Here is a 20545-nt window from a genome sequence, read left to right on the forward strand (position 1 = left end):
GTGCAAAAGTTGTGGGCCTGATTCATGGGTAAAGTTATTCTCTTTTGAAGCTGTTATGCTAGTTTTGCTTCTGCAAACCCACAGTACTCCTCCAAACATGAGACTACAGATACTACTGCAACCCTATTCACCTCCATGTAATTGCATGATCCAGATTTGCTCCTATCTTATCTAAACACGTATAAAGGTGGTTATATGATTATAAAATCATGTAACTAGTTTATCTCAAGACACAATAGATACCTACACGTATGTCATCTAGAAATTGCCAGAAAACTGAGCTTGTCAGTAGGTAAAAATCCTTTCCAATTACTCCAGGTCAGGCCTTGTATAAAATGCTCCTGCACAAATTATTTATTCCTAAACCAGAGACTGCTTAAAGAAACAGCAACAAATATGGACATAAAGATAAAAATCCCAGAGATATCTGTAGTTAGCCCTATGATTTATCCACCTACATATTCAAATAGCAATCTCATAAATACCTGACTTATTTGACAGGACATTCAGGGACAAAACCTGGCATGACAGAGAGAAAAAAGATGCATATACTTTTGGACAGGATATAAGAACAAAGTACAGACAGTCCTACCGAGAACATCTAGCTGATCTGTAATTATAGCAGGAGTGTGTGAAAAACTGTGTGTGTGTTCAAACTTCCCTGGGTTAACCACAAACACTGCCACAGCATTAAACATAGGCTGCAGCTTCAGAAAGGATGACTGTGTTTCAATTATTGATTTTCTTTCTCATGAACAGCAATCCTTCCATAGAGCATTTTTGTCACTTCAAGTGTGTGGAGGGTGGGGAGTATGTGGGCTAGGAAGTTTTGACTGTTTCCTGATTTACACTGGTTTCACTGCTACTTTAAAGAGAACTGAGAATACATTTAAATTTCAATATCTCCTGAACTATTTTAGTTAAATGCTGTTCTGGAGTTATGTTCTTTCTATTCCTAGAAAGGGGGAAATTGAATAAAGTGGCATTATCAAAATGACACAAATATGCCAATGTTTAAAAATTAGAAAGTCTTTATGGAGAAAAGTATAAAAAGAAACCAGTAAGATCCTTCAGGGGAGTAGTGTTATAAGAAATCATATTCATAGTAGTTTGTGTGTTATGTGTGTGAGTTTTTTTGTTTGTTTGTTTTTAAAGCATTCCATAGCCACTTTCAATACTGGATTTGTATAATTTCTCCCATTTGACTTTACTCACTTGGGGGCTAGTCCCACTCCCATTTAAATCCATGTCAAAAATCTATTTGACTGAAGGGGAACAGGATTAGTGAACCTGGCAGTTCTCGAATTATGGGGAAAAAAATATGTTTGTGTGTGTTGGGTGGGGGAGAAGGAAGGAGGGGGTGTATGTCAAGTGGCTTGCTTTAATTTAAACATTAATGAGAAGTAAGGAGGCCATAAAGCAGAAGTAAGATAGTCCCTATAAGTAGTAAGGGGGCCCACCTCCCCCCCCCAACTTCTCTGTAACTTGAGCACTTTAGGCCCCTACTTAGTAGTCATCAGTGAGGAATCATCATCAAATGGGAGTGTTTCTAGTAGGGTTCTTCAGGAAATCGTACTGGGCCCAGTGATATTTAACATTTTCATTAATGATCTGGAAGTATAATAAAATCACTTCTAATAAAATTGGTGGATGACACAAAGATCGTCTGAGTTATAAATAAGGATTGGGACACGGTGTCACACAGAATGATTTGGATTGCTTCATAAACTGGGCCAATTCAAACAAAATATCTTTTAATATAGCCAAGTGCAAAGTTATACTTCTAGGAACAAGGAATGCATATTGGGGCATGTCTAGAAAACTAAAAACTTTTAAGTTGACCTATATTAAATCGACTTACAGCTACTGCAGTAATTACTGCGGTAGTTCATGTCCACATTACCCTTCTTCAGCCAGTGGTATGCGTCCTCACCTGGAGTGCTTCCACTGACTGAAGAGGGGCAGCTCCCCACTGGGAGCCCATCTGCCCACCCCCACTCTTGGTTCCCTGCTCCCGGATGGGAGCATGGAAGCCCCCAAGCTCTCAGTTCCTCACCGGCAGTGGATCAGCCGCCCAGAATCTCGCCTCCCTGCTCCCTCCCAAGAGTGGTGCAGGGAGCTGGGAACCTTGGTACAGCTGGACTCACAGCATGGAGCAGGCTGCGGGGAGCAGCCCACCTGGGAGCAGGAGCCTTCAGCATGAAGCTGTGAAATTGACAAAAAAGATAGCCAAATAGTAAGTAACATGGTGTGTACACAGACACTGTGTTGCCCTAACTATATCGACATTAGCCCTACATCTCTTATGTTGGTGTAGTAGGACTCTTCTTATTGGCACGAGCAAGGCTGTATGTAACACCTACACAGTCTAAATAGACCAGCCAGACAAAGAGTGGTGAACAAGTAGAACACACAAGCAGAATGAACAATATGATGACAGCAAACATCATGTTAGTTCCATGATGTCGGTTTTCTGTTGTTTGCTTTTTGTTTTGGGTGAATTTCCTTAGTATTCTAGATTTAAGTAGTTTATGATTATAGGTAGGTTGAACCAGTACAACTGATAGATCAGCACTCCTGTTATCACTGTCCAATGAGTTTCTGCAGAATTTATGTTTACGTTTAAAAATATTTTCTAGGCTTTATCAGGGCAGAGACAATGGAGCATGTCTTCCTCAGTTTGCAAACCGAATAGCAAAGGTAGTGATTAGCTCCATTCATCTCAGTAGTGTGCTAACCCTGACATCTAATAATGGTCATACGTAATCTGATCACAAATTACTGTCAGCTTGATCTTTTACTAGATATTTCTAGGGATCTACATCTGGGATTGTATGTGGGGTTGTGGGTGTCACTTCAGTACAACACTTCTGCTCCCCACCCTCGCGTTATTTTCAGAGTCAATCAACTCTCTCTGTAAGCACGCAGCTCCAGAACAGATTCTTCTCCTCTGCGGAAACACAGGTGGGAAGGGACAACAGCTGCAGGACGGCTGGGCGGAGCCGGGTCCCCTGCTTTGCGTGGCCAGGGTGGGCTGAGAACAACTGACACGGTGCCTGCATCTTCGCTCATCTCCAGGAGGAGCGGGACCCGGCCCTCTGCTCAATTGGCAACGGAGCCCCGCGGAGGGCGTCTGGCAGCGACGCCCCGAGACGATACCACTGAGCGGGAGGGGCAGGGTGGGAACAGCCGGGGGCCCGGGGCAGAAAGGGCGATTCCAGGGCTCAGAGCAGCCGCCCGCCCGGGGGCTGCTCTGCGCCCTGCTCCAAGCGGGGGAGGGAGGTGGAGGCTCAGGCTGCAGGGCCAGAGTTTCCAGCAGCCTCCTGGGGCGACCCTTCTCCGCCTACCAGCGCGGCAGCTTCGCTTTGGTCCGGAAGCGGCCCCGGGCTGGGAGGGGAGCAGAAGACCACGTGATTCCGGCGCCGCCTGCACAGACGCTCTCGTCCCACCGCCTGCGGGGGCAGCAGCAGCGCTCAGAATTCCTGGGTGAAAAATCGGGGCTTCCCTGGCTACATCCTTTCCCCTCTCTATGGTACACGCTGGCACGGAAGTGACGTACGGCCCTTGGTTTTAGTCCCTCCCGGGATGATTCTTTCGCGAGTAACTTCACTTCCGGGACAGACGGAACTGCCCGGTCCCTACCCCGCCCTCAGCTCTCTTAGCTCCGCCCTCAGGCGGATTCATCTCCGTTTCGCGCTCCGAGTCCCTTAACTCAGCCCTGCCCCCTCCGCTATTGTACTTCCGGCTCCCCCTTCCCTGGCGTAGGCGCCATCCCGAGGCCCCGCCCCTTCACTCCGAGGCCCCACCCCCTCCCTGGTGCACCACCCCCTTCCAGCCCCGCCCACTTCCCAGCGGAGGCTTCCGCTCGCTGGGGGAGCCGCGCCAGGCGGGGGAGCCCGCGCGCCTGAAGCCAGGCTCAGGCGAAGGCCACGGTGACTGGGCAGCTTCCGTCTACGGCTTTCTGCTCCCCAACATGGCAGCGGCAGCGGCGGCGGGAGGCGGCACGAGGGCTCCGCAGCCGAGCCTGTCAGGGCCGCACGGCAGCGGGGACCGGACCGTGTTCTTGTTCGACCGGCGCCAGGAGCAGGGGGACCCCAAGGAGAAAGTGCTGAGCTGCGACGCGGAGACGTACCGCGGCTTCCGCAGCGCCGTGTGCCAGGTAGCGGGGGCCCGGGCGGGCAGAACTGGGCTGCTACGACCGGCTTGTGCGGGGGGGGGGGGGGGGACACTGGGAGCGCTGCGGGGGCAGGGAGGAGGCACGGGCGCGGGGCGAGGTGGAGGCAGCGGGCTTGGAGTCCCTGATCCTGCCCAAACCGAGCGGCCGTTGCGCGTTTTAGCGCGCGACAGCCTCGGGGGTGTGGTGCTGCCGAGCCCGGCACGTGCCGCGCTGCCCCACGTGATCCTGCGGCCCTCTCTGGGGAGCGGGGGCTGCGGGGAAGGGACTGCGCCCGGTGCGCGGTGATTGCCACTGTCTGCCTGGCGAGGCGCTAAAGAGCAGCACCGGGTCGCTGTGCTCAGTGCCCCTGGCCGGCCGGGGCTGCAGTGGCTAGTGGCTGCCCTCGTTGTTCGGCTGTTAATTCTCAGCCCCTGGTGGCTGTAGCCTTGTAGGTCACCACTGTGAGCTGCGGCCTCCTGGGCAGAGGAAACTCATTGGTTGACTACATATTGGGAACCTGCGTGTGTGTTACAGAATAACACACCTACCACTCTGAAATGTATCAGTAAAAACAAAGAGGAGACCTTGTGGCACCTTAGAGACTAACAAATGTATTTGGGCATAAGCTTTCATGGGATATAATCCACTTCATCAGATGCATGTCAAGGGATGTGATCGTTCGCCTCTATTAAACATTGGTTAAGTCTGATCTGGAGTACTGTGTCCAGTTTTGGGCCCCACACTACAAGAAGGATGTGGAAAAATTGGAAAACGTCCAGCGGAGGGCAACAAAAATTATTAGGGGACTGGAACACATGACTTATGAGGGGAGGCTGAGAGAACTGGGATTGTTTAGTCTGCGGAAGAGAAGACTGAGGGGGGATTTGATAGCTGCTTTAAACTGCCTGAAAGGGGGTTCCAAAGAGGATGGATCTAGGCTATTCTCAGTAGTAGCAGATGACAGAACAAGGAGTAATGGTCTCAAATTGCAGTGCGTGAGCTTTAGGTTGGATATTAGGAAAAGCTTTTTCACTAGGAGAGTGGTGAAGCACTGGAACACCTTACCTAGGGAGGTGGTGGAATCTCCTTCCTTTGAGGTTTTTAAGGTCAGGCTTGACAAAGCCCTGGCTGGGATGATTTAGTTGGGGATTGGTCCTTCTTTGAGCAGGGGGTTGGACTAGATGATCTCTTGAGGTCCTTTCCTACCCTGATATTCTATGATTCTAATGATTGATTCATGTGTTACGTTTCTCTGCAATTTTAAATTCATTTACAAAGTGGGGTTTTGTTGCTTTGTTTTTTGTTGAAGTTTAATTTCAGATACTTTCTTGGGAGAGAAGAATTTGTTGGATTAAGAAACCTTGTAACTGGGAAACAAAAGTTCTCTGTTATCAGGACTGTGACTGTTTTTCTTTCTGAGGAAAAAGTACTCGCTGGCTTTTATCTCAAGTCTTTTCCACATTTTTGAATGTGTCACTTTGCGGTATTTGTTACTATCACATTTAATTTTTTATTGAAAGAAACAAGTTTGAGTTTGGGAGTGGAAAACTTTATTCTAGAAAGATAAAAGGGAAGCTCCTTATGCCTCTTAAGAAACATGAGTTATACAACTCTCTAGTACAGTGGTCCCCAAACTGTGTGTGCCCCCCCCCCCCGGAGGGTATGGAGGAACGTTCAGGGGACGTGGCAGGGTTTGGGCCAGCCTCTACAGGGGTGGGAAGGGAAAGACACCCAGCCCTGCCCCTCTCCGGGTCACGACTCCTGGAGGGGTGTGGACAGATTCCATTACTGGTAGGGGGGTACGACATAAAAAGTTTGGAAAGCACTGCTCTGGAAGCCCAGATATGAAATGGAAATGGGTGGAGGCATTTCTTATTTGAGAGAATGCCTTGTGGCTAATCAGTGGAATTAACTTGACTGTTGAAGAGATGGGAGTGGGTGGAAATATGACTGGTGAAGCAGCTTTCTAAATTTTAGAAACTTCTGGAGGTGGATATCTGTCATCTTTGATTCTGTCCACTGTTTTGCCATTCACTTCCCAGTTGTGTTTAAATCTTGCTGCTGCTGTTTCCTATACCTAGGGGTCTACTTAAATTATGGAGAAATCACATTGGTAATGGCATAAACAGCAAAATTTGCTATGACCGCAAAATATGTGTGATTTTCCGCAGTGTTTTTCAAACTGGGGGTCCAGACCCAAAAGGGGGTTGCAAGCCTATTGTAGGGGGAGGCGGTATTGCTACCCTTGCTTCTGTATTGCCTTCAGAGCTGGGCAGCCAGAGTGGTGGCTGCTGGTCAGGTGCCCAGCTCTGAAAGCAGCACCAGCAGCAGAAGTGAGGGTGGCAATACCATGCCAACCTTACTTCTGTGCTGCTGCTGGTGGCACTGCCTTCAGAGCTGGGCGGCCGGCCAGCAGCCACCGCTCTCCACCTGCCCAGTTCTGAAGGCACAGCGGAGAGTGGTGGCTGCTGGCTGATCACCCGGCTCTGAAGGCTGCGCTGCTGCTGCTGGTTCCCAGCTAATGGGAACCCCCAACCTAGGAGCCAGACCTGCTGCTCGCCACTTCTGGGGTGCAGCACAGTGTCAGAACAGGTATGGACTAGTCTGCCTTACCTGGGCGGTACCGTCGACACGACTTTTAATGGCCCGGTCAGTGGTGCTGACCCGCAGTTTGGAAACCACTGCTCTATATCAACATCTAATCCAAACGTCAGATTCAGAGCGTGACCGGCTGTTTGGGTTGGACCAGAGATGACCTAGAGTGTCAGTTGAGGATATGATTTTGGAGTTTTTTATGGTCTGCAAGAAATTCAAGATCTAGACTATATGATTTGTCACAGCAGTAGCAGAACCAGGAGACTTTCACTTTCAGATACCTAAGGAATGCCTATCTGCATATTTCTTTTGTTTCAAAAATATTTATGGCTTGCTCTGTCTCAAATGTATTTTTTAATATGCCACCGTATCATTTGGTGTTTTATTTGCTCCCATAGTCTTTGCAGATTTCAATGTTGTGATGCTGGCATCCCTTTATTGGCAGAAGTTTACTATCCTGCCCCACCTCAGCTGACTTGTGCAGTTACTGATGTGTCTTTGAACACTAAGAGCTGTTCAGGAATCAGAGTTTCTGACTCATCTAGGTTTGTCAAACTTTGGTGCGCTGTTCAACACAAGCCAGCAAAAAAAATCCCTCTCTCCTGGGAAATGATTGATGGGGCAATTGCATCTCACATCAGGCCATTGAATGCTTACCTAGCTAAGTGGATCCTCCAGATGAAATTTAATTTTCTAATCCTGATCTGTCTCACTCCATCCAATTTCACATTTTGGCCTATCTTTCAGACGTCTTATGATGTCCTGGTTTCACCTTTTGATGTTAAAATCTCAAACTGAATTCATTGTCTACTCAAGCTCACTCCTCTCCCTCTACTAGTGTGAAAACATAGTCATCATCCCCTGGGCATTTTGTGTGACACAGCCTCTCTCTTTGGACCCATAAATCCAGGCGGTACCCAAATCCTGCTGCTTCTTCCTTCATAACTGTGATGGAAGGTCTGGGGATCTGGTCATAAGTCATTTCTTAGTAAAAGAAATAATTGCTTGGAGAAGTTAAGAGGCCTCTCTGAATCTTGGTATAGCCAGTTATGGTGGTCCATGTAAGGTAGTGTCTGAGCAAGGTTGTTCAGCCTTTGAAAGGTCATTATTTGCTATTGTTAGTCATCATCCCTCATTGGACTGCTTCCTGCAGGATGAGTAATTCTCCTAGTCCTAGAGTGTTTGTGTGTAACTAGTTAGGAAAATTGGGGGAATGGCTTAAGTATCTAAGGAGCACAGAGCAAGAATTGATCTCTGGACAAAAGAGAAGTTTCCAGTGCCTTATTTAGATTCAGTCATGAGAAGGATTAATTTAGATGTGTTAAGCAAACATTTATTTCATTCTCTTTTTTAATATTTTTGTTGTTGATTTATTAAGATTACTGTAGTATGAGTAATTTCACATAGACATCCCCAAAGAGAAAAGGACCCCATAACTTGTAAAGGAGAGGTGCTAGAACTATACCTGCACCTCTGTCTCAGTTAGGAGGCATGGGCAGAGGTGACCTTTCTAAAGAAATTCTGTTGCCATCAGGTTTCAGTGGCTGAACAAAAAGAGAGAAGCTAAAAGACAAGGAGAAGATGAGAATTGGTAGTGGTATTGTTAGGACTAACAGGAAGATGACAATTCTGATTCGCTGCAACATTTGAGATTGAAAAATGTGTGTGTGTTCTGCTTTGGAATGAAAAAAAAACCCTTTCAACAGTTTTTGTGAAAATGGAATTGTGCAGAAAATGTCAATTTGAGAAGAGAGATCCGAATGCCTGAATGATTGATGTATGTGTAGCTTGGTGGTTAGGGGAGTGGCCTGGTACATGGGAGACCCAGGTTCAAGTCCTGCCTGATTCAAAGCAGAGTTCTTCACACTAGATCACTTTGATTCTTGCAGAGCAGGGACTTGAATTTGAGTATCCTACGTCTCAGGCCAGTGCTCTAACCACTAGGCTATAATGTGAGGGTCTCTTTATCTTCCCCAACCCAAAAAAACCCAAAACATTTTGATGAAGTCTTAGTTGAAACCAAAATGTTTTGATACTTTTTGTCAGAAATGTTCCAACTAGCTCTAATGTTGGTCATGACCAATATTTATAAGATCCACTCTTTCTTTAAGTATGTGTCAAGTGTGGGTCCCACTGTAGGTGTTCATGTGCACAAGATTGGATTTCTTTTGAATAGCAGTGTTCTTCATGGTCATGTATGCATACTGTGCCTTCTCATGTTCCCATGTGAGGGCATAAAAGGCTGAGGGGCCGTTCTCCTACCTCATGTGCCTCTTAACTGTGACAGCAAGATGGAATCCAGCAAGTGTCTAGCCTGGTACTCTGTTCCGATCCCTTAAACCAGTTCTTTTCAACCCATTTGGTGAAGAATTCTGTTTTCACACTTTAGAGAAAAAACATGTTCCTTTAAAAAATAGCAAGAGATGATTGACTCACCTGTCATCCAGTACATCCCCCATTTATGGCAGGTCAAGGCTCTTAGCATCAACTGCCACGCCCCAAGGTTCAAACCCTGCCTGTCATACGACTGACTGATCCTTATGAAGGGTGGACACAACCAATGTCTCTTCTGCCTAGGAGAGAAGGCCTCCTAGATAAGTACTTTGTGTGCAAGCTCTTCTCCGCCAGGACCTGCAAGTTCTGGGATGCACAGCTCAATCTATATTTACTTGAGCACTCCATGCAGGTCACTTGGATCCTGAGGGATGACTGTTCTGATCAGAGTGAGGCCAGATGTACCAGCATCAGCTAGTGCTCCCTCAATCATTTTTCTTATTCTGGGATAAGGCAATGAAAATAATGTAAAAAGGACATCAGCAGAGTTGGCATCAATAGCATCAACACCAACCTCCTCAACATGTTGGAGAAGTCCCCAATGCATAAGATTTCAGTGCTGACAGTCTCAGCATTGAGTGCATTAGCACCAGTAGTACCAGGACCAACGGCTTGGCTCCTATACAACTTTCCCCAACTTAGGCAGCAAAGCTGGCATCTTCGCCCACTCAAATAGGATGCTGACTTGCACAGCTGGTCCAGGCATAAGCTTGTTTCCAAGACCAAGGGATGTTCTCAGATGGAAGATGCAAGACACAGCTCTGAGGACAAAGTTCCTAAAAGGGCAGAATGAGAGACTTAGCACCAAACCTGTAACCAGTGTCAACAATGGAGTTGAGCAACAACCTCAAGTATGCTGGAGGCATCAGTATCACCCTGGAGATATTCCCAGTATTGAAGAGACATCCGATCCAGTACCAGCGCCACTCTTCTATGAGGAATATATTCCTCCATACCATCCTGACTTATTCCTTCTTGTTGGTATGAAGCGATGATCCCTCTCTTCTGCCATCAGAGAATGACCCCAATGAGGTTATCAAGAAGCCTCTGTTCAGAGTGCAACCAGTGTGGGAGTGGTGTAAGCATGAAAGGGACTCAATTTATGAATTTTGCTGGATGCCAGTTAGATTTTAAAGCTTCAGACTAACTAGGTTTGCCAATATATGATAGAATCCCAATGGGATAACCCATTTTTATTGAGTCTGAGGAGTGTTAACCCACTAGTTTCATGGTGGGTTTTTTTCCGGTCAACTTTTAACTTGGGCAGTATTTCTCAAACCAGGCCACTTGCTTATTCTTCACCAGCCAAAAATTTATTAATTCACCCAGAACCACTTCAGTGTATAGTCAGGAATTTACCACTCAAATGTGGACACAACCAGATGTGTTGACTACACATGGAATACAGGCTAGAGTTAAGGCTCAGCAGTTATAGCAAAGAACAGTGCAAATTTCTTATTACTTTTACTTATGATCAACAATTCTTTAGTACCTGTTTATCACACTTCCAAGGGTGCACTTGTCTTTAAGGCACTTTGAAGATTGTGGTTACTTCTCTTTGACGAGATTGGTTCAAAAGGGACAAGTCTAGAATATTAAAAGCAGTTGCTTAAAACAATTCTTTTCAATCTCTCTTGAGGCCAGTTGTCTTGGATTTATAATCTAAAATATGGTTACTTTAGGTCTTGCTAGAGAGTGTAGACTCAGTAAGATGACCTACAGATATTTATATTAAAGAATAGAAAGGGAAATACAATCTCTGAAATGAAATCTTACCAATTCTTCTTATCCTCTTAACGCTGAGATGGAGGAGGGTCCTTTCCACATGGATAGTCCAGGTGTTGGTTGCATTTAGGATTCGTCAGCTTCTTGTGTTGGGTTCAGTCAACTCTCTCGAGCATGTGGTGAACTCAGTTTTATATGCTAGTTTGGGGCTCATTGGAAGCGCAGCTCCAGGCTTCAAACTGCTGGCCTCTCCCAAGAAATGCAGACCTCAATCCAGGATCTCCCATTTGGTGGGAATTGACTCTTTGTGGAGCAGATGGGCGCGAGGCTGCATGGGTTGAAAGACACTCGGGCCACTCTTCGCTTGCTGGGTATGCATACGCTGCAGTCTGCAAGGAAGCAGTTCCGGTCACCCCCGCCGCCAGCCTCGACAGGGGTCTGCAAGGAGAAGGGATAGAGACACAAGCTTTAGTCATCACCGCCCTTCCTCCTGCCGCTCACCCGCACAGCCCACCCAGTCTGGCAAAGCATCCAGGGGGCCAGAAGCGCTCATTTTGAGGGTGAATTCGAGAGCAACACCCCAGTCATCTCCCTGTATCCACCTGATTCTTTCCTCAGCCATCTCCGTCCCTACCGTTCAGCCTGGTCGTGGGTCATCTCGAGCTGCTGGGTGCTAGAGAGAGTATCTCGGGGCTATACTCTGCAATTGTCGGCCGCCCCTCTCTCCCACCCACCCTTTTCCCCATCCCTCTTCAGGGACCATTGTCATGAGCAACATCTCATTCAGAAGGTTGAGAACCTACTGCACCTGTGGGCGGTAGAGGAGGTCCCTGGGGACATGGAAGGAAAAGGGTTCTGCTCCCGCTACTTCCTAATCCTGAAAGCAAAAGGGGGCCTCAGCCCTATTTTAGACCTACGACGCCTCAACAAGTCTCTCAAGAAGTTGAATTTTTGCATGGTCTCCCTGGCCTCCATCATCCCCTTCCTGGATCCAGGAAACTGGTACTCCGCCCTTGACTTGTGGAATGTTTATTTCCATATTTCAAGGTCACAAACGGTTCCTCCCTTTCATAATGGGCGGACGCCATTTCCAGTTCACAGCACTGCCCTTTGGCCCCAAAAGTATGCACAAAATGTCTGGTGCCAGTGGCCCCTAACCTGAGACATCAAGAGGTCCAGGGCTTCCCGTATCTTGACGATTGGCTCATCAAGGGCAGATTTCCAGAATTAGTGCAGAGGAGCATCAATCTGGTGATCTCCACCTGTTGCGACCTGCGCGTGATGATAAACAACAAAAAAAGTCCACCTTAAGGACAGTGCAATGGATAGAGCTCATTGGAGCGGTCCTCGACTCCATGCGAGCCAGAGCCTTCCTTCAGGAGGCACGTTTTTAGGCCATGTCAGACCTGATCTTCCATGTGAAGAACGACCCGCTCACCACGGCTCGCACCTGACTGGTTGTTGGGCCACATGTACATATGTGGTCTGTCACGCTTGGCTCCATCTCTGGCTTCTGCAAGTGTGGCTGGCATCGGTATACATTCTCAACAGGCACGACCTAGACCGGGTAAGCTGGGTGTTGGATCACATCTGGTCATCCCTGGATTGGTGGTTGGACTCTGGGTTGGTGTTGGAGGGAGCTCCCTTTGTGGCCCCATCGCCGTCAGTGACCCTGGTCTCTGATGCTTCAGATGTGGGCTGGCAAGCACACCTGGGCCAGCAGCATGCAGGGCTGCTGGTTGTGGGACGATCTGGCCCTCCATAATCAACGTCAGGGAGCTCAAAGCGGTTTGGCTGGCCTGCCAGGCTTTCTTGCTGTCCTGAAGGGTAAGGTAGTGCAAGTCCTGATGGACTTGGCCTAAACTCTCTTGAATCCCACAAGGGCTATATTAAAGTCCCTGGAGATTTATCTGCTGGCTCCCTACAGAAAGCCTTACAGATATCAACCCAAACAAAGGCAGAGTACACCTTGCTTCCAGGACTGACAGACTGAATATCAGCAACAGAAGAAACCTAGTATTCCAGGGGATGCCCCTCTTCTGCCTCCTTGACCATCCCAGCTCCCTCTGAGGCAGTAGGTTTAACAAGAATGTCAAGAGCCACAACTGTGCTAATCTGAAGTCTACACCAACCTTCTGGAACCATCTGCTACCATTCTACCAGGCCTGGGCAGCTATTACAGCTGACAAATCGGTATTAGTTATCACTGCCCAAGTCTGTCCTATACAAATCCATTCACTACCATCCTCTTTCCAGGGACTCTTCTAATGAGAGTCTGTTACAAACAGAAGTGGACTAATTGCTTTGTCTGGGATCAGTAGAAGAGAATGTGAGAATAAAGGGGCGGAATCTTCTCCCTGTACTTCCTTATTCCAAATAAGAAAAGAAGGTCTTTGACCTACCTTAGACCTGAGGAGACTGAACAAATATATATGCCACCTCAGATTCAAGGTGGTAACACTTTACTCCATCATTCTAGCTCTCCAGGTCACCACAGACCATAGAGTTCATAGGAGCTCTGATTGACTTTGGTTCAGTGAGAGCATGCCTCCCTGAAGACAGGTTCCTGTCCATGCAAACACTGGTGCATGGGTTAGAAGAAAACATGCCTATGATGGTATACTTGTATCTGGGGCTGCTAGGCCATATGTCTGCATGCAGGTACATGGTGCCAGTTGCCAGACTTCAATCTGAGCCAGAGTTAGAGCAGTCACAGGTGGTAGAGAGAACCTGTAAACATGCATGGAGAGGTACCATTCTCTGAATAAGACTGTAATCACTGATGTGTCTGATACAGGTTAGCAAGACCACCTGGGCTACCTTCAAATATGGGGACATATGGGATTTTAGAGGATATGGAGTTCCGTATTAACATCCTCCTGCATAGTCTTCCTACTTGTTCTGCAAAACTTCCCACAGCATATCTTGATACATAACACCTTGTGATGCACCGTATAAACAAGCAAAGAGCCACATGCTCCTCTCCCCTCTGCCTGGAAGCTATTGGGCCCTGGACATACCACCAACAGTTGATAACATAATGGCTCTTCATCTCCCAGGTGTCAGCAACAAACTGGCAGACATCCTGATCAGACAGTTGGTCACCACTCACAAGTGGTTGTTGTGGACGTCTATCATAGAGATGATATTCCTTTGTTGGAGGACCCTGATGATAGAGCTGTTCCCCATCAATGTCAATTCCAAGTGCTAGAATTTTTGTTCCAGAGAGGAGGTAACTCCCAGGGTTGTTACCAAACACCTTCCTTCTCATGAGAGCCTATTACAAACAGGAAAAAGCCCTCTTGTATGCCTTTCCATCGATGCCCTTGACCTCCAGGGTCCTTTCCAAAATCAAAGGAGACAAAGCCATTATCATTGTCATAGTTTGATATGGGCCAAGGCTGTTTCGCCTGACAGACTATTACAAATGTCCATCCTACCTCCAATCCAACTCCCAGATTTCTTGGACCTGATCTTACAATACCATGGCCAGATATACCAGGCCTGAAGTCATTGCAACTGAGGGTATGGCTGTTGACTGGCTGGTGAAATACTATAGACAAAGACTTCTTGCTACAGCTCTAGGAAATACTAACACAGAGCAGGAAAGCATCTACTAGAAGAATGTATTTGTCTAAAAGGAAAAGTTCCTCAATATTGGCAGTCCAACATGGTCTGGACCCATTCCCACAGACCTTCAACTACTTATTGCACTTAAAATAGGTAGGCCTTTTGTTCGGATCTATTAAAGTCCCACCTTTTGGTGATTTTAGCGTGCCACCTACCTATAGAGTCGTGCTTGGGTCTTTACTCATTCCAAGATATCAAGTTTCTCAAGTGACTATTACACACTCACCAGTCAAAGAACCAGCTGCTGCCTAGGACCTCAGTCAGGCTCATCTGAGACTTGTGAAGCCTCCATTTGAACCTCTGTCAGGTTGCTCCCTGCACCATCTCACTCCAGACAGTCTTTCTAATGGTTATTACTTCAGCCAGGAATAGTCAGTGAGCTTTAGCCATTTATATCTGAACCACATCTATACAACATTCCATAAGAATAAGATGGTGCTGCAACTGCACCTGTTTATTTGTAAGGTGATCTGAGAATTTTTCATCTAAATCAGTTGATCAAACTGCCGGTCTTCATAAGTTCTCCCTGAGCCACACTCTGCATCAGGAGAAAAGAGACACACACTAGACTTTGCTTTACTATATTGATGGAACCAAATCAATCAGACTATTTAGAGTTATGGCTGTGTTTTCTAAAGTCAAGCCATTTCCTTACAGAGGATATCAAAATGGGTAACACAGTGTGCTGGTATACCTGCCAGACTTCAAGGCTCACTCCACCAGAGTTCAAGTGATATTCTTCGCCTGTGTCAGAAACGTGTGTTTTTCTGAGACTTGTACGGTGATTGTAGTACTGCTCTCACAAACTTGGCAACAGCTGTGGCAGCTAAGTACAATACATAATGCTTCAACTTATGCAGCTGCTACTTCTCATTCCCACCACCTAAGAGGATACTGCTTGCCAGTCATCTGCACAGAGATCTATACTGACACTTATTTGAAGAATCAAGAACAGTTGCCTATCTACAGTAACTGATTCTTCAAAATGTTGTCAGTGTGGCTACTATGACCTAGCCTCTGTTCCTGTTTTTTTTGGGGTTCCCAGCTACTACAGGCTTCAAACTGTGAGGGAATGGTGGAATGTTGTAGCGGCTCTGCCCTTTATGGCTTTGCACGAGAGCTTGAGGCGGCACAAGGTACATGTGAGGCGGCACAAGGTACATGTGTGGCCACAGAGGACACTGCTATGCAAAAGATTCTGAGCTTGTTCACGTGAGTCTCATGTACACTTAACCACGAGATCCACAGTGACTACAAAATCTCAAAGAATTGCAGTTACAGTAGGTTAAATAATCATTCTTTCTGTCTACATTGCCAAAATTCTTGTCCAGTCTGTTATCCCTCCTTCTTTGCGTAATGCAGCTTCTCTCTGGTTCTTCTGCCATACATCTTGCCCCCTCACATCTGTCCAAAATGCTACAGCTAAGATCATCATTTTGGCCAGTTGATTTGCCTGTCTCATCCCTGTCCTTTCATCTTCTCCATTGTATCAAATAAAATCTGCTTGTCTTTTGAAGGCCTTTCATAGTTTATCTCCACTGTACTTTATCATTGTCCACCATGCTCTCTGCTCTGCAATCAGTGCCAAGCTTCATTGTCTATTTTTCTGTTTTTCCTACAAGCACTTCCATGCTTCCTTCTGTGCTGCTCCTTATGCGTAGAATAATCTTCTCAAATTTAATTCAGAATGGCATGATCTTGTCCTTCAAAGCTGTTCACACATGTTTCTCTTGTGATGATGATTATTGTAATGGCAGGGGCATAAGCAGCTGGCCCAGTGGTGTCTGCCGGGCTGGGATTGAATTCAGGAGTTGGGACAGGTTGCCAAGTCAAGCCAAGAGACTGGTACTAAGGTCAAGCTGAGCTGGAATTGAAGGCAGGAGTCAGGACTAGTTAGTAAGCCAGGTGAGGTGGAGTCAAAGGCAGGTGTCCAAGACTGGGTCAAAGGCAAGGTCTGTAGTGATAGCGGGCATGAGTCTTCATTGTTGCTGAGGGGACTCACTAGGCCAGTTTCCTGGTTTAAATAATTGGTGTGGACCAATCAGGCAGCCACAGGGTTCTGTTGTTCTGGTGTCTTTGGGTGGTACTTCCTGCACTACCTAACTGTCCAGTAATTGTTGGATGTTACTCCACCCAGTTCCTCAGTGGAGGTGTTAATTGCCCAGGAGCCCGCAATCCAGGGTTATAGACCCCGCCAATCCTTACGGACTGCAACATCTTTTCTAGATCAGTGTCTTCAGTCTGTTATAATGAAACAGTTTGGCGTTTTGAAGCACCTGCCCCACTGCTCTAGCTGTTCTGGCATCACCCAGGTGCTCTCTTGTGCTGTGATGCTGCTGCTTCTTTGTCAGTGGCATTGATCTGGCTCTTTAGAGTATTTATTTTGGTATGCTGGCAAGATTTTCCTCAGAAATGCAAGCAACATAAGGGAAATGGTGACATTTAATAGTTTACAACTATCAAACTTGAAAGGAATTTCCTGGGACAAAGAAAATGCATTTTTGTAGCCTCTTCCAAATTTGTTGCAAACAATGGAGATGTTGGAGCTTCTCAGGGAAAGAATGAGTTCTAATAGAAAAGGTTAGGCAACCTAAATATAAGGGTTGATATCCACACTCCGTATAATAAATTAGTGCATGTTTAATCTATTTTTGCTAAACTTATATGCTAATTGGTATTCAGTTTACAGGTTCCTGTGAGGATTGTGGGAAGTGTTTGGCATCCTAATGAATAGTTAAATTAAGATATTTACTAGGTGTGCAGTATCATTTTGAAGTGGAAAATAAGGTGTTTGTATCTATTAGAAGTATAGAAAATACAGAAATTACCATATCAAAGAAAAGCATACATTTGGTCAAACTAATGGGTAAAAGTTTTGAAGAAAGCTATAGCAGAGATTGATATAGTTAAGAGGTAATGAAGGTTGTCAGAGGTATGCCAGGCATATTATAATACCAAAAATGTATTGTTAAACGTGGAAAGGAGAAAAGTTAGATGGAACTTGACTGCAATATTCAAAATTTTGTGTTATGAAAAACTGATTTTTATTCTTTTATTTTATTTATTATAATGTGAGAACAAATGGCCATTTTGAATGAAGATGCTATTTTAGGAAAAGTAAAAGAAATACCATTCTAACTGATGTGTAATTCCCTTTGGTTGGATATTGTAGTCAGATACTAGCCATGGGTTATTTCATGATCATTAATATTTGTAGCTATGCAGTTTAAATTACGGTTATTCATATTTCATGTGTCAGTCTCTAAGATTACCTACAAGATAATGTCTCCTTGTGCAAAGCCTTGCACAGCTTCTAATTGACGGTGCTTAAATCATGTAAGGGAAACTTCTTGTACCAGAGCATTCTGCAAAGATGTAACGGCAAGTGAAAAAAACCTCTTGGAATTAGATTGTATTCTGTCAATTCCTAAAGGTAATGTTAAGGGCAAAATATTACATATTTGATCATTGTTCATTGGTTAATGACAAAATGAATGGAAAGGAGACGAGTACTTTTTAATTTTTCCTTCTCTTTATCTATCCTTCACTTTATGTAACAGCTGATTTTTATAACTGACTTTTTTTACAATTTTGTAGGCACTCTGCATTTCTTCTGAAGATAACTTTGTTATCACAACAACCAATAGAAAAGAGATTACAGATGACAACTTCAGTAAGTGTGATATATTATTTACCATACATCTCACTCCAAAACAGCTGTCCAGTGCATAACTGTATCAAAACTGTAAGAATGTTATTTGTATTCCTATGCTACATATACAATAGCAAAGGGAAGTACAAAGCCTCTTTATATAATAAAGCGTTGCAAAATTGTTACGAAAATCCATTTTGGAACAAATTTCACACACATACTGTTTTTGATGATGGAAACTAATATTTAGTTGTCTGTCATCAGATAATTCTCCGTGCTAAGTATAATTTGCGGTGTTGTCAAATGTATAGTTAAGGTTAATATTTTTATTTTGCAATTCGAAATAATGCCAACTCTTCCAGGAACCATTGGGGCACTGAAAAACTAACAAAGTGGTTAAGTTATGTGATAAATAATGTCTGCAAAATGGCATCTCGTTCTATGTGAAGTTTAATTTCTTATGTAATTAGAGCAAAAAGTGGGTTTAGCTAAGCATGCCTGGATAGTGACACACAAAATTTTGTAACTGGTACACAAATCAGTCTTATATTGTGACTGTAACTACACTGTTTTCTTGTAGTGGATTTATTATAATGTTAGCAGATGAGGAACACTAGGTAAAGTTGAAAAAGTATTTCCAATGTAACTGTATACATTCATTTACTTAATTTTCTAGGTTTGTGGGGTTTTTTGGTTTTTTTTGGGTTTTTTTGTTTTGCTTCAGTTTAACCAAAAGGTAAACTTTGCTGCAAAACTGGAAGGAAATCTCAGCCATTTTGGCTATGACAAAATGCTTTCTCCACTGTACATTATGGTGTTATGTTTTTCATTCGGCTAATAAAAGTCTAAACTTTGAAATTGCAAAGATAGTGTGTTAGTACTTCAATTGGAAGTACTGACTTTACTAAGTTTGGGAATATGAAAAGGTTTTGAATTAAGTTACTGTTCCTCCTTGGAAAATTTCATAGCTAGTGGAAAGAGAAAAGAGGTGCATCAGACGTTAAAACTATCTTCCAGGTTTTGGGGTAGGAGTTTACCAATATTTGGAGGGATTATTCCTTTGTATTGAATATTTTAATTCCATTGCAGGTGAAATTGTTCAAGAAGGGGTTACTTTGTATTTGCTACAATCAGTTGATCAGACACTACTTTCAGCAACAAAGGAGCGAATTGACTTCCTACCACACTATGACACGCTTATCAAAAGTGGCATGTATGAATATTATGCTAGTGAAGGGCAAAATCCTTTGCGTAAGTATTCAGATTTTTTTATAATCTAAATAATTGTTTTTCATGTATTATTCATCATCATTTACCTTAGAAGGGACTTAAAGACAAGAAATGCCTTGCTCATGAATAATTTCACTTGTATTTTACCTTTTGTCACTTCTGTTGGAGCATTTAAACTTACGTTTTTTTCAGTTTAAGTTCACCTTTACTTTTAAACTCTGGTTTAAAAAGTGACTCTAAAAATAGCATCATGAGGTTCCAAGTTTACTGTATCTGTTACTTGCAGAAGAAATTTGCTTATTTTACAAGCAAAAATACTTCGTTGATGTTGAGAATCTTGCAAACTCAACCAGAGACTTGAAAGCCCGGCCTTTCTTTCTCGTGCCTGCACTTGTAGTAGATTCTGTATTTTGGGCTTATTGATGCATGAGTCTGAATACAAGCCTGCTTGCTGTCCCTATCTGTGTTTTGGCTCTTTAGGGCTGACAGGATTAAAAAATAGAAACTAGTTATCTTTTGTTAATAAAGTAAGCTCATATACTCTTTAAAGAAGGTGCCACTTGTACATTGGTCATTTTTCTGATCATTGCTGCGTTTCAAGGTACAAATTAATTTGTGTACCAACTTAATTAAATACTACTAAACTTTTGCTTTCTTTATTTAGTATGCATATCCTTCTAGGCTCAGAACTGCCTGGAAAAATCACAATCATAGAACTATATGCACATCACTTCATACATAGAATTCTGGATTATAATAAGATGTGGCTCACAATCATCCCTATTTCTTTTCACCAGCAGCAAACACCAATTACTCACAATCTTTTGGATTACCATATTCCTATTTCCTTCTGCAGTTTTTGGTTTAGTCTGTTGATGACTGTTGTGGCAGTTGGAGTGTTTAGGAACATAGGAATAGGCTTACAGGTTTGGACAAGTAGTTCATATCTTCAACAGTGGTCAATACCAGGTGCCTTAGAGGAAGGTGCAAGAGCCCAGTAGTAGGCAATTACGGAAAAACCTGCGCACAGGGAAAGTTTCTTTCTAATCCCCATTTCAGATTAGTTTATTTCCTGAAGCAATAAGGGTTTATAACCCTTTCAAAGGCTGTTTATTTTAATTTATACTGTTGTACGTCTGGATGACATTATTCAGATGCGTGTCCTGTTCTTTCTATTGAATACTGCATAGCCCTTTTTCTCTATGGTATGGTGTGGCAATGAG

The 20545-nt window shown here is 44.5% G+C and overlaps 1 protein-coding gene across 8 annotated transcripts in view; it reads left to right on the forward strand.

Moving 5' to 3' along the window:
* Positions 1–3679: 3679 nt before the first annotated feature.
* Positions 3680–20545, forward strand: part of SMCHD1 (structural maintenance of chromosomes flexible hinge domain containing 1) — a 182618-nt gene continuing 165752 nt past the window's right edge. For 3 of the 8 annotated variants that reach the window (XR_012157252.1, XM_073331462.1, XM_073331466.1), the window contains exons 1-3: positions 3680–4159; positions 18038–18113; positions 19182–19343. Coding sequence is in view for 6 of the 8 variants with exons in the window: in XM_073331462.1 (XP_073187563.1) it covers positions 3974–4159; positions 18038–18113; positions 19182–19343 (424 nt within the window). In the remaining 2 variants the exon portion in view is untranslated. The remainder of the gene's footprint in view (positions 4160–18037; positions 18114–19181; positions 19344–20545) is intronic. The other 5 variants (XR_012157253.1, XM_073331464.1, XM_073331465.1 and 2 more) reach the window with 2 other exon arrangements.

The sequence above is a fragment of the Lepidochelys kempii genome, chromosome 2 (assembly GCF_965140265.1).
Source record: "Lepidochelys kempii isolate rLepKem1 chromosome 2, rLepKem1.hap2, whole genome shotgun sequence".
Classification (NCBI taxonomy): domain Eukaryota; kingdom Metazoa; phylum Chordata; order Testudines; family Cheloniidae; genus Lepidochelys; species Lepidochelys kempii.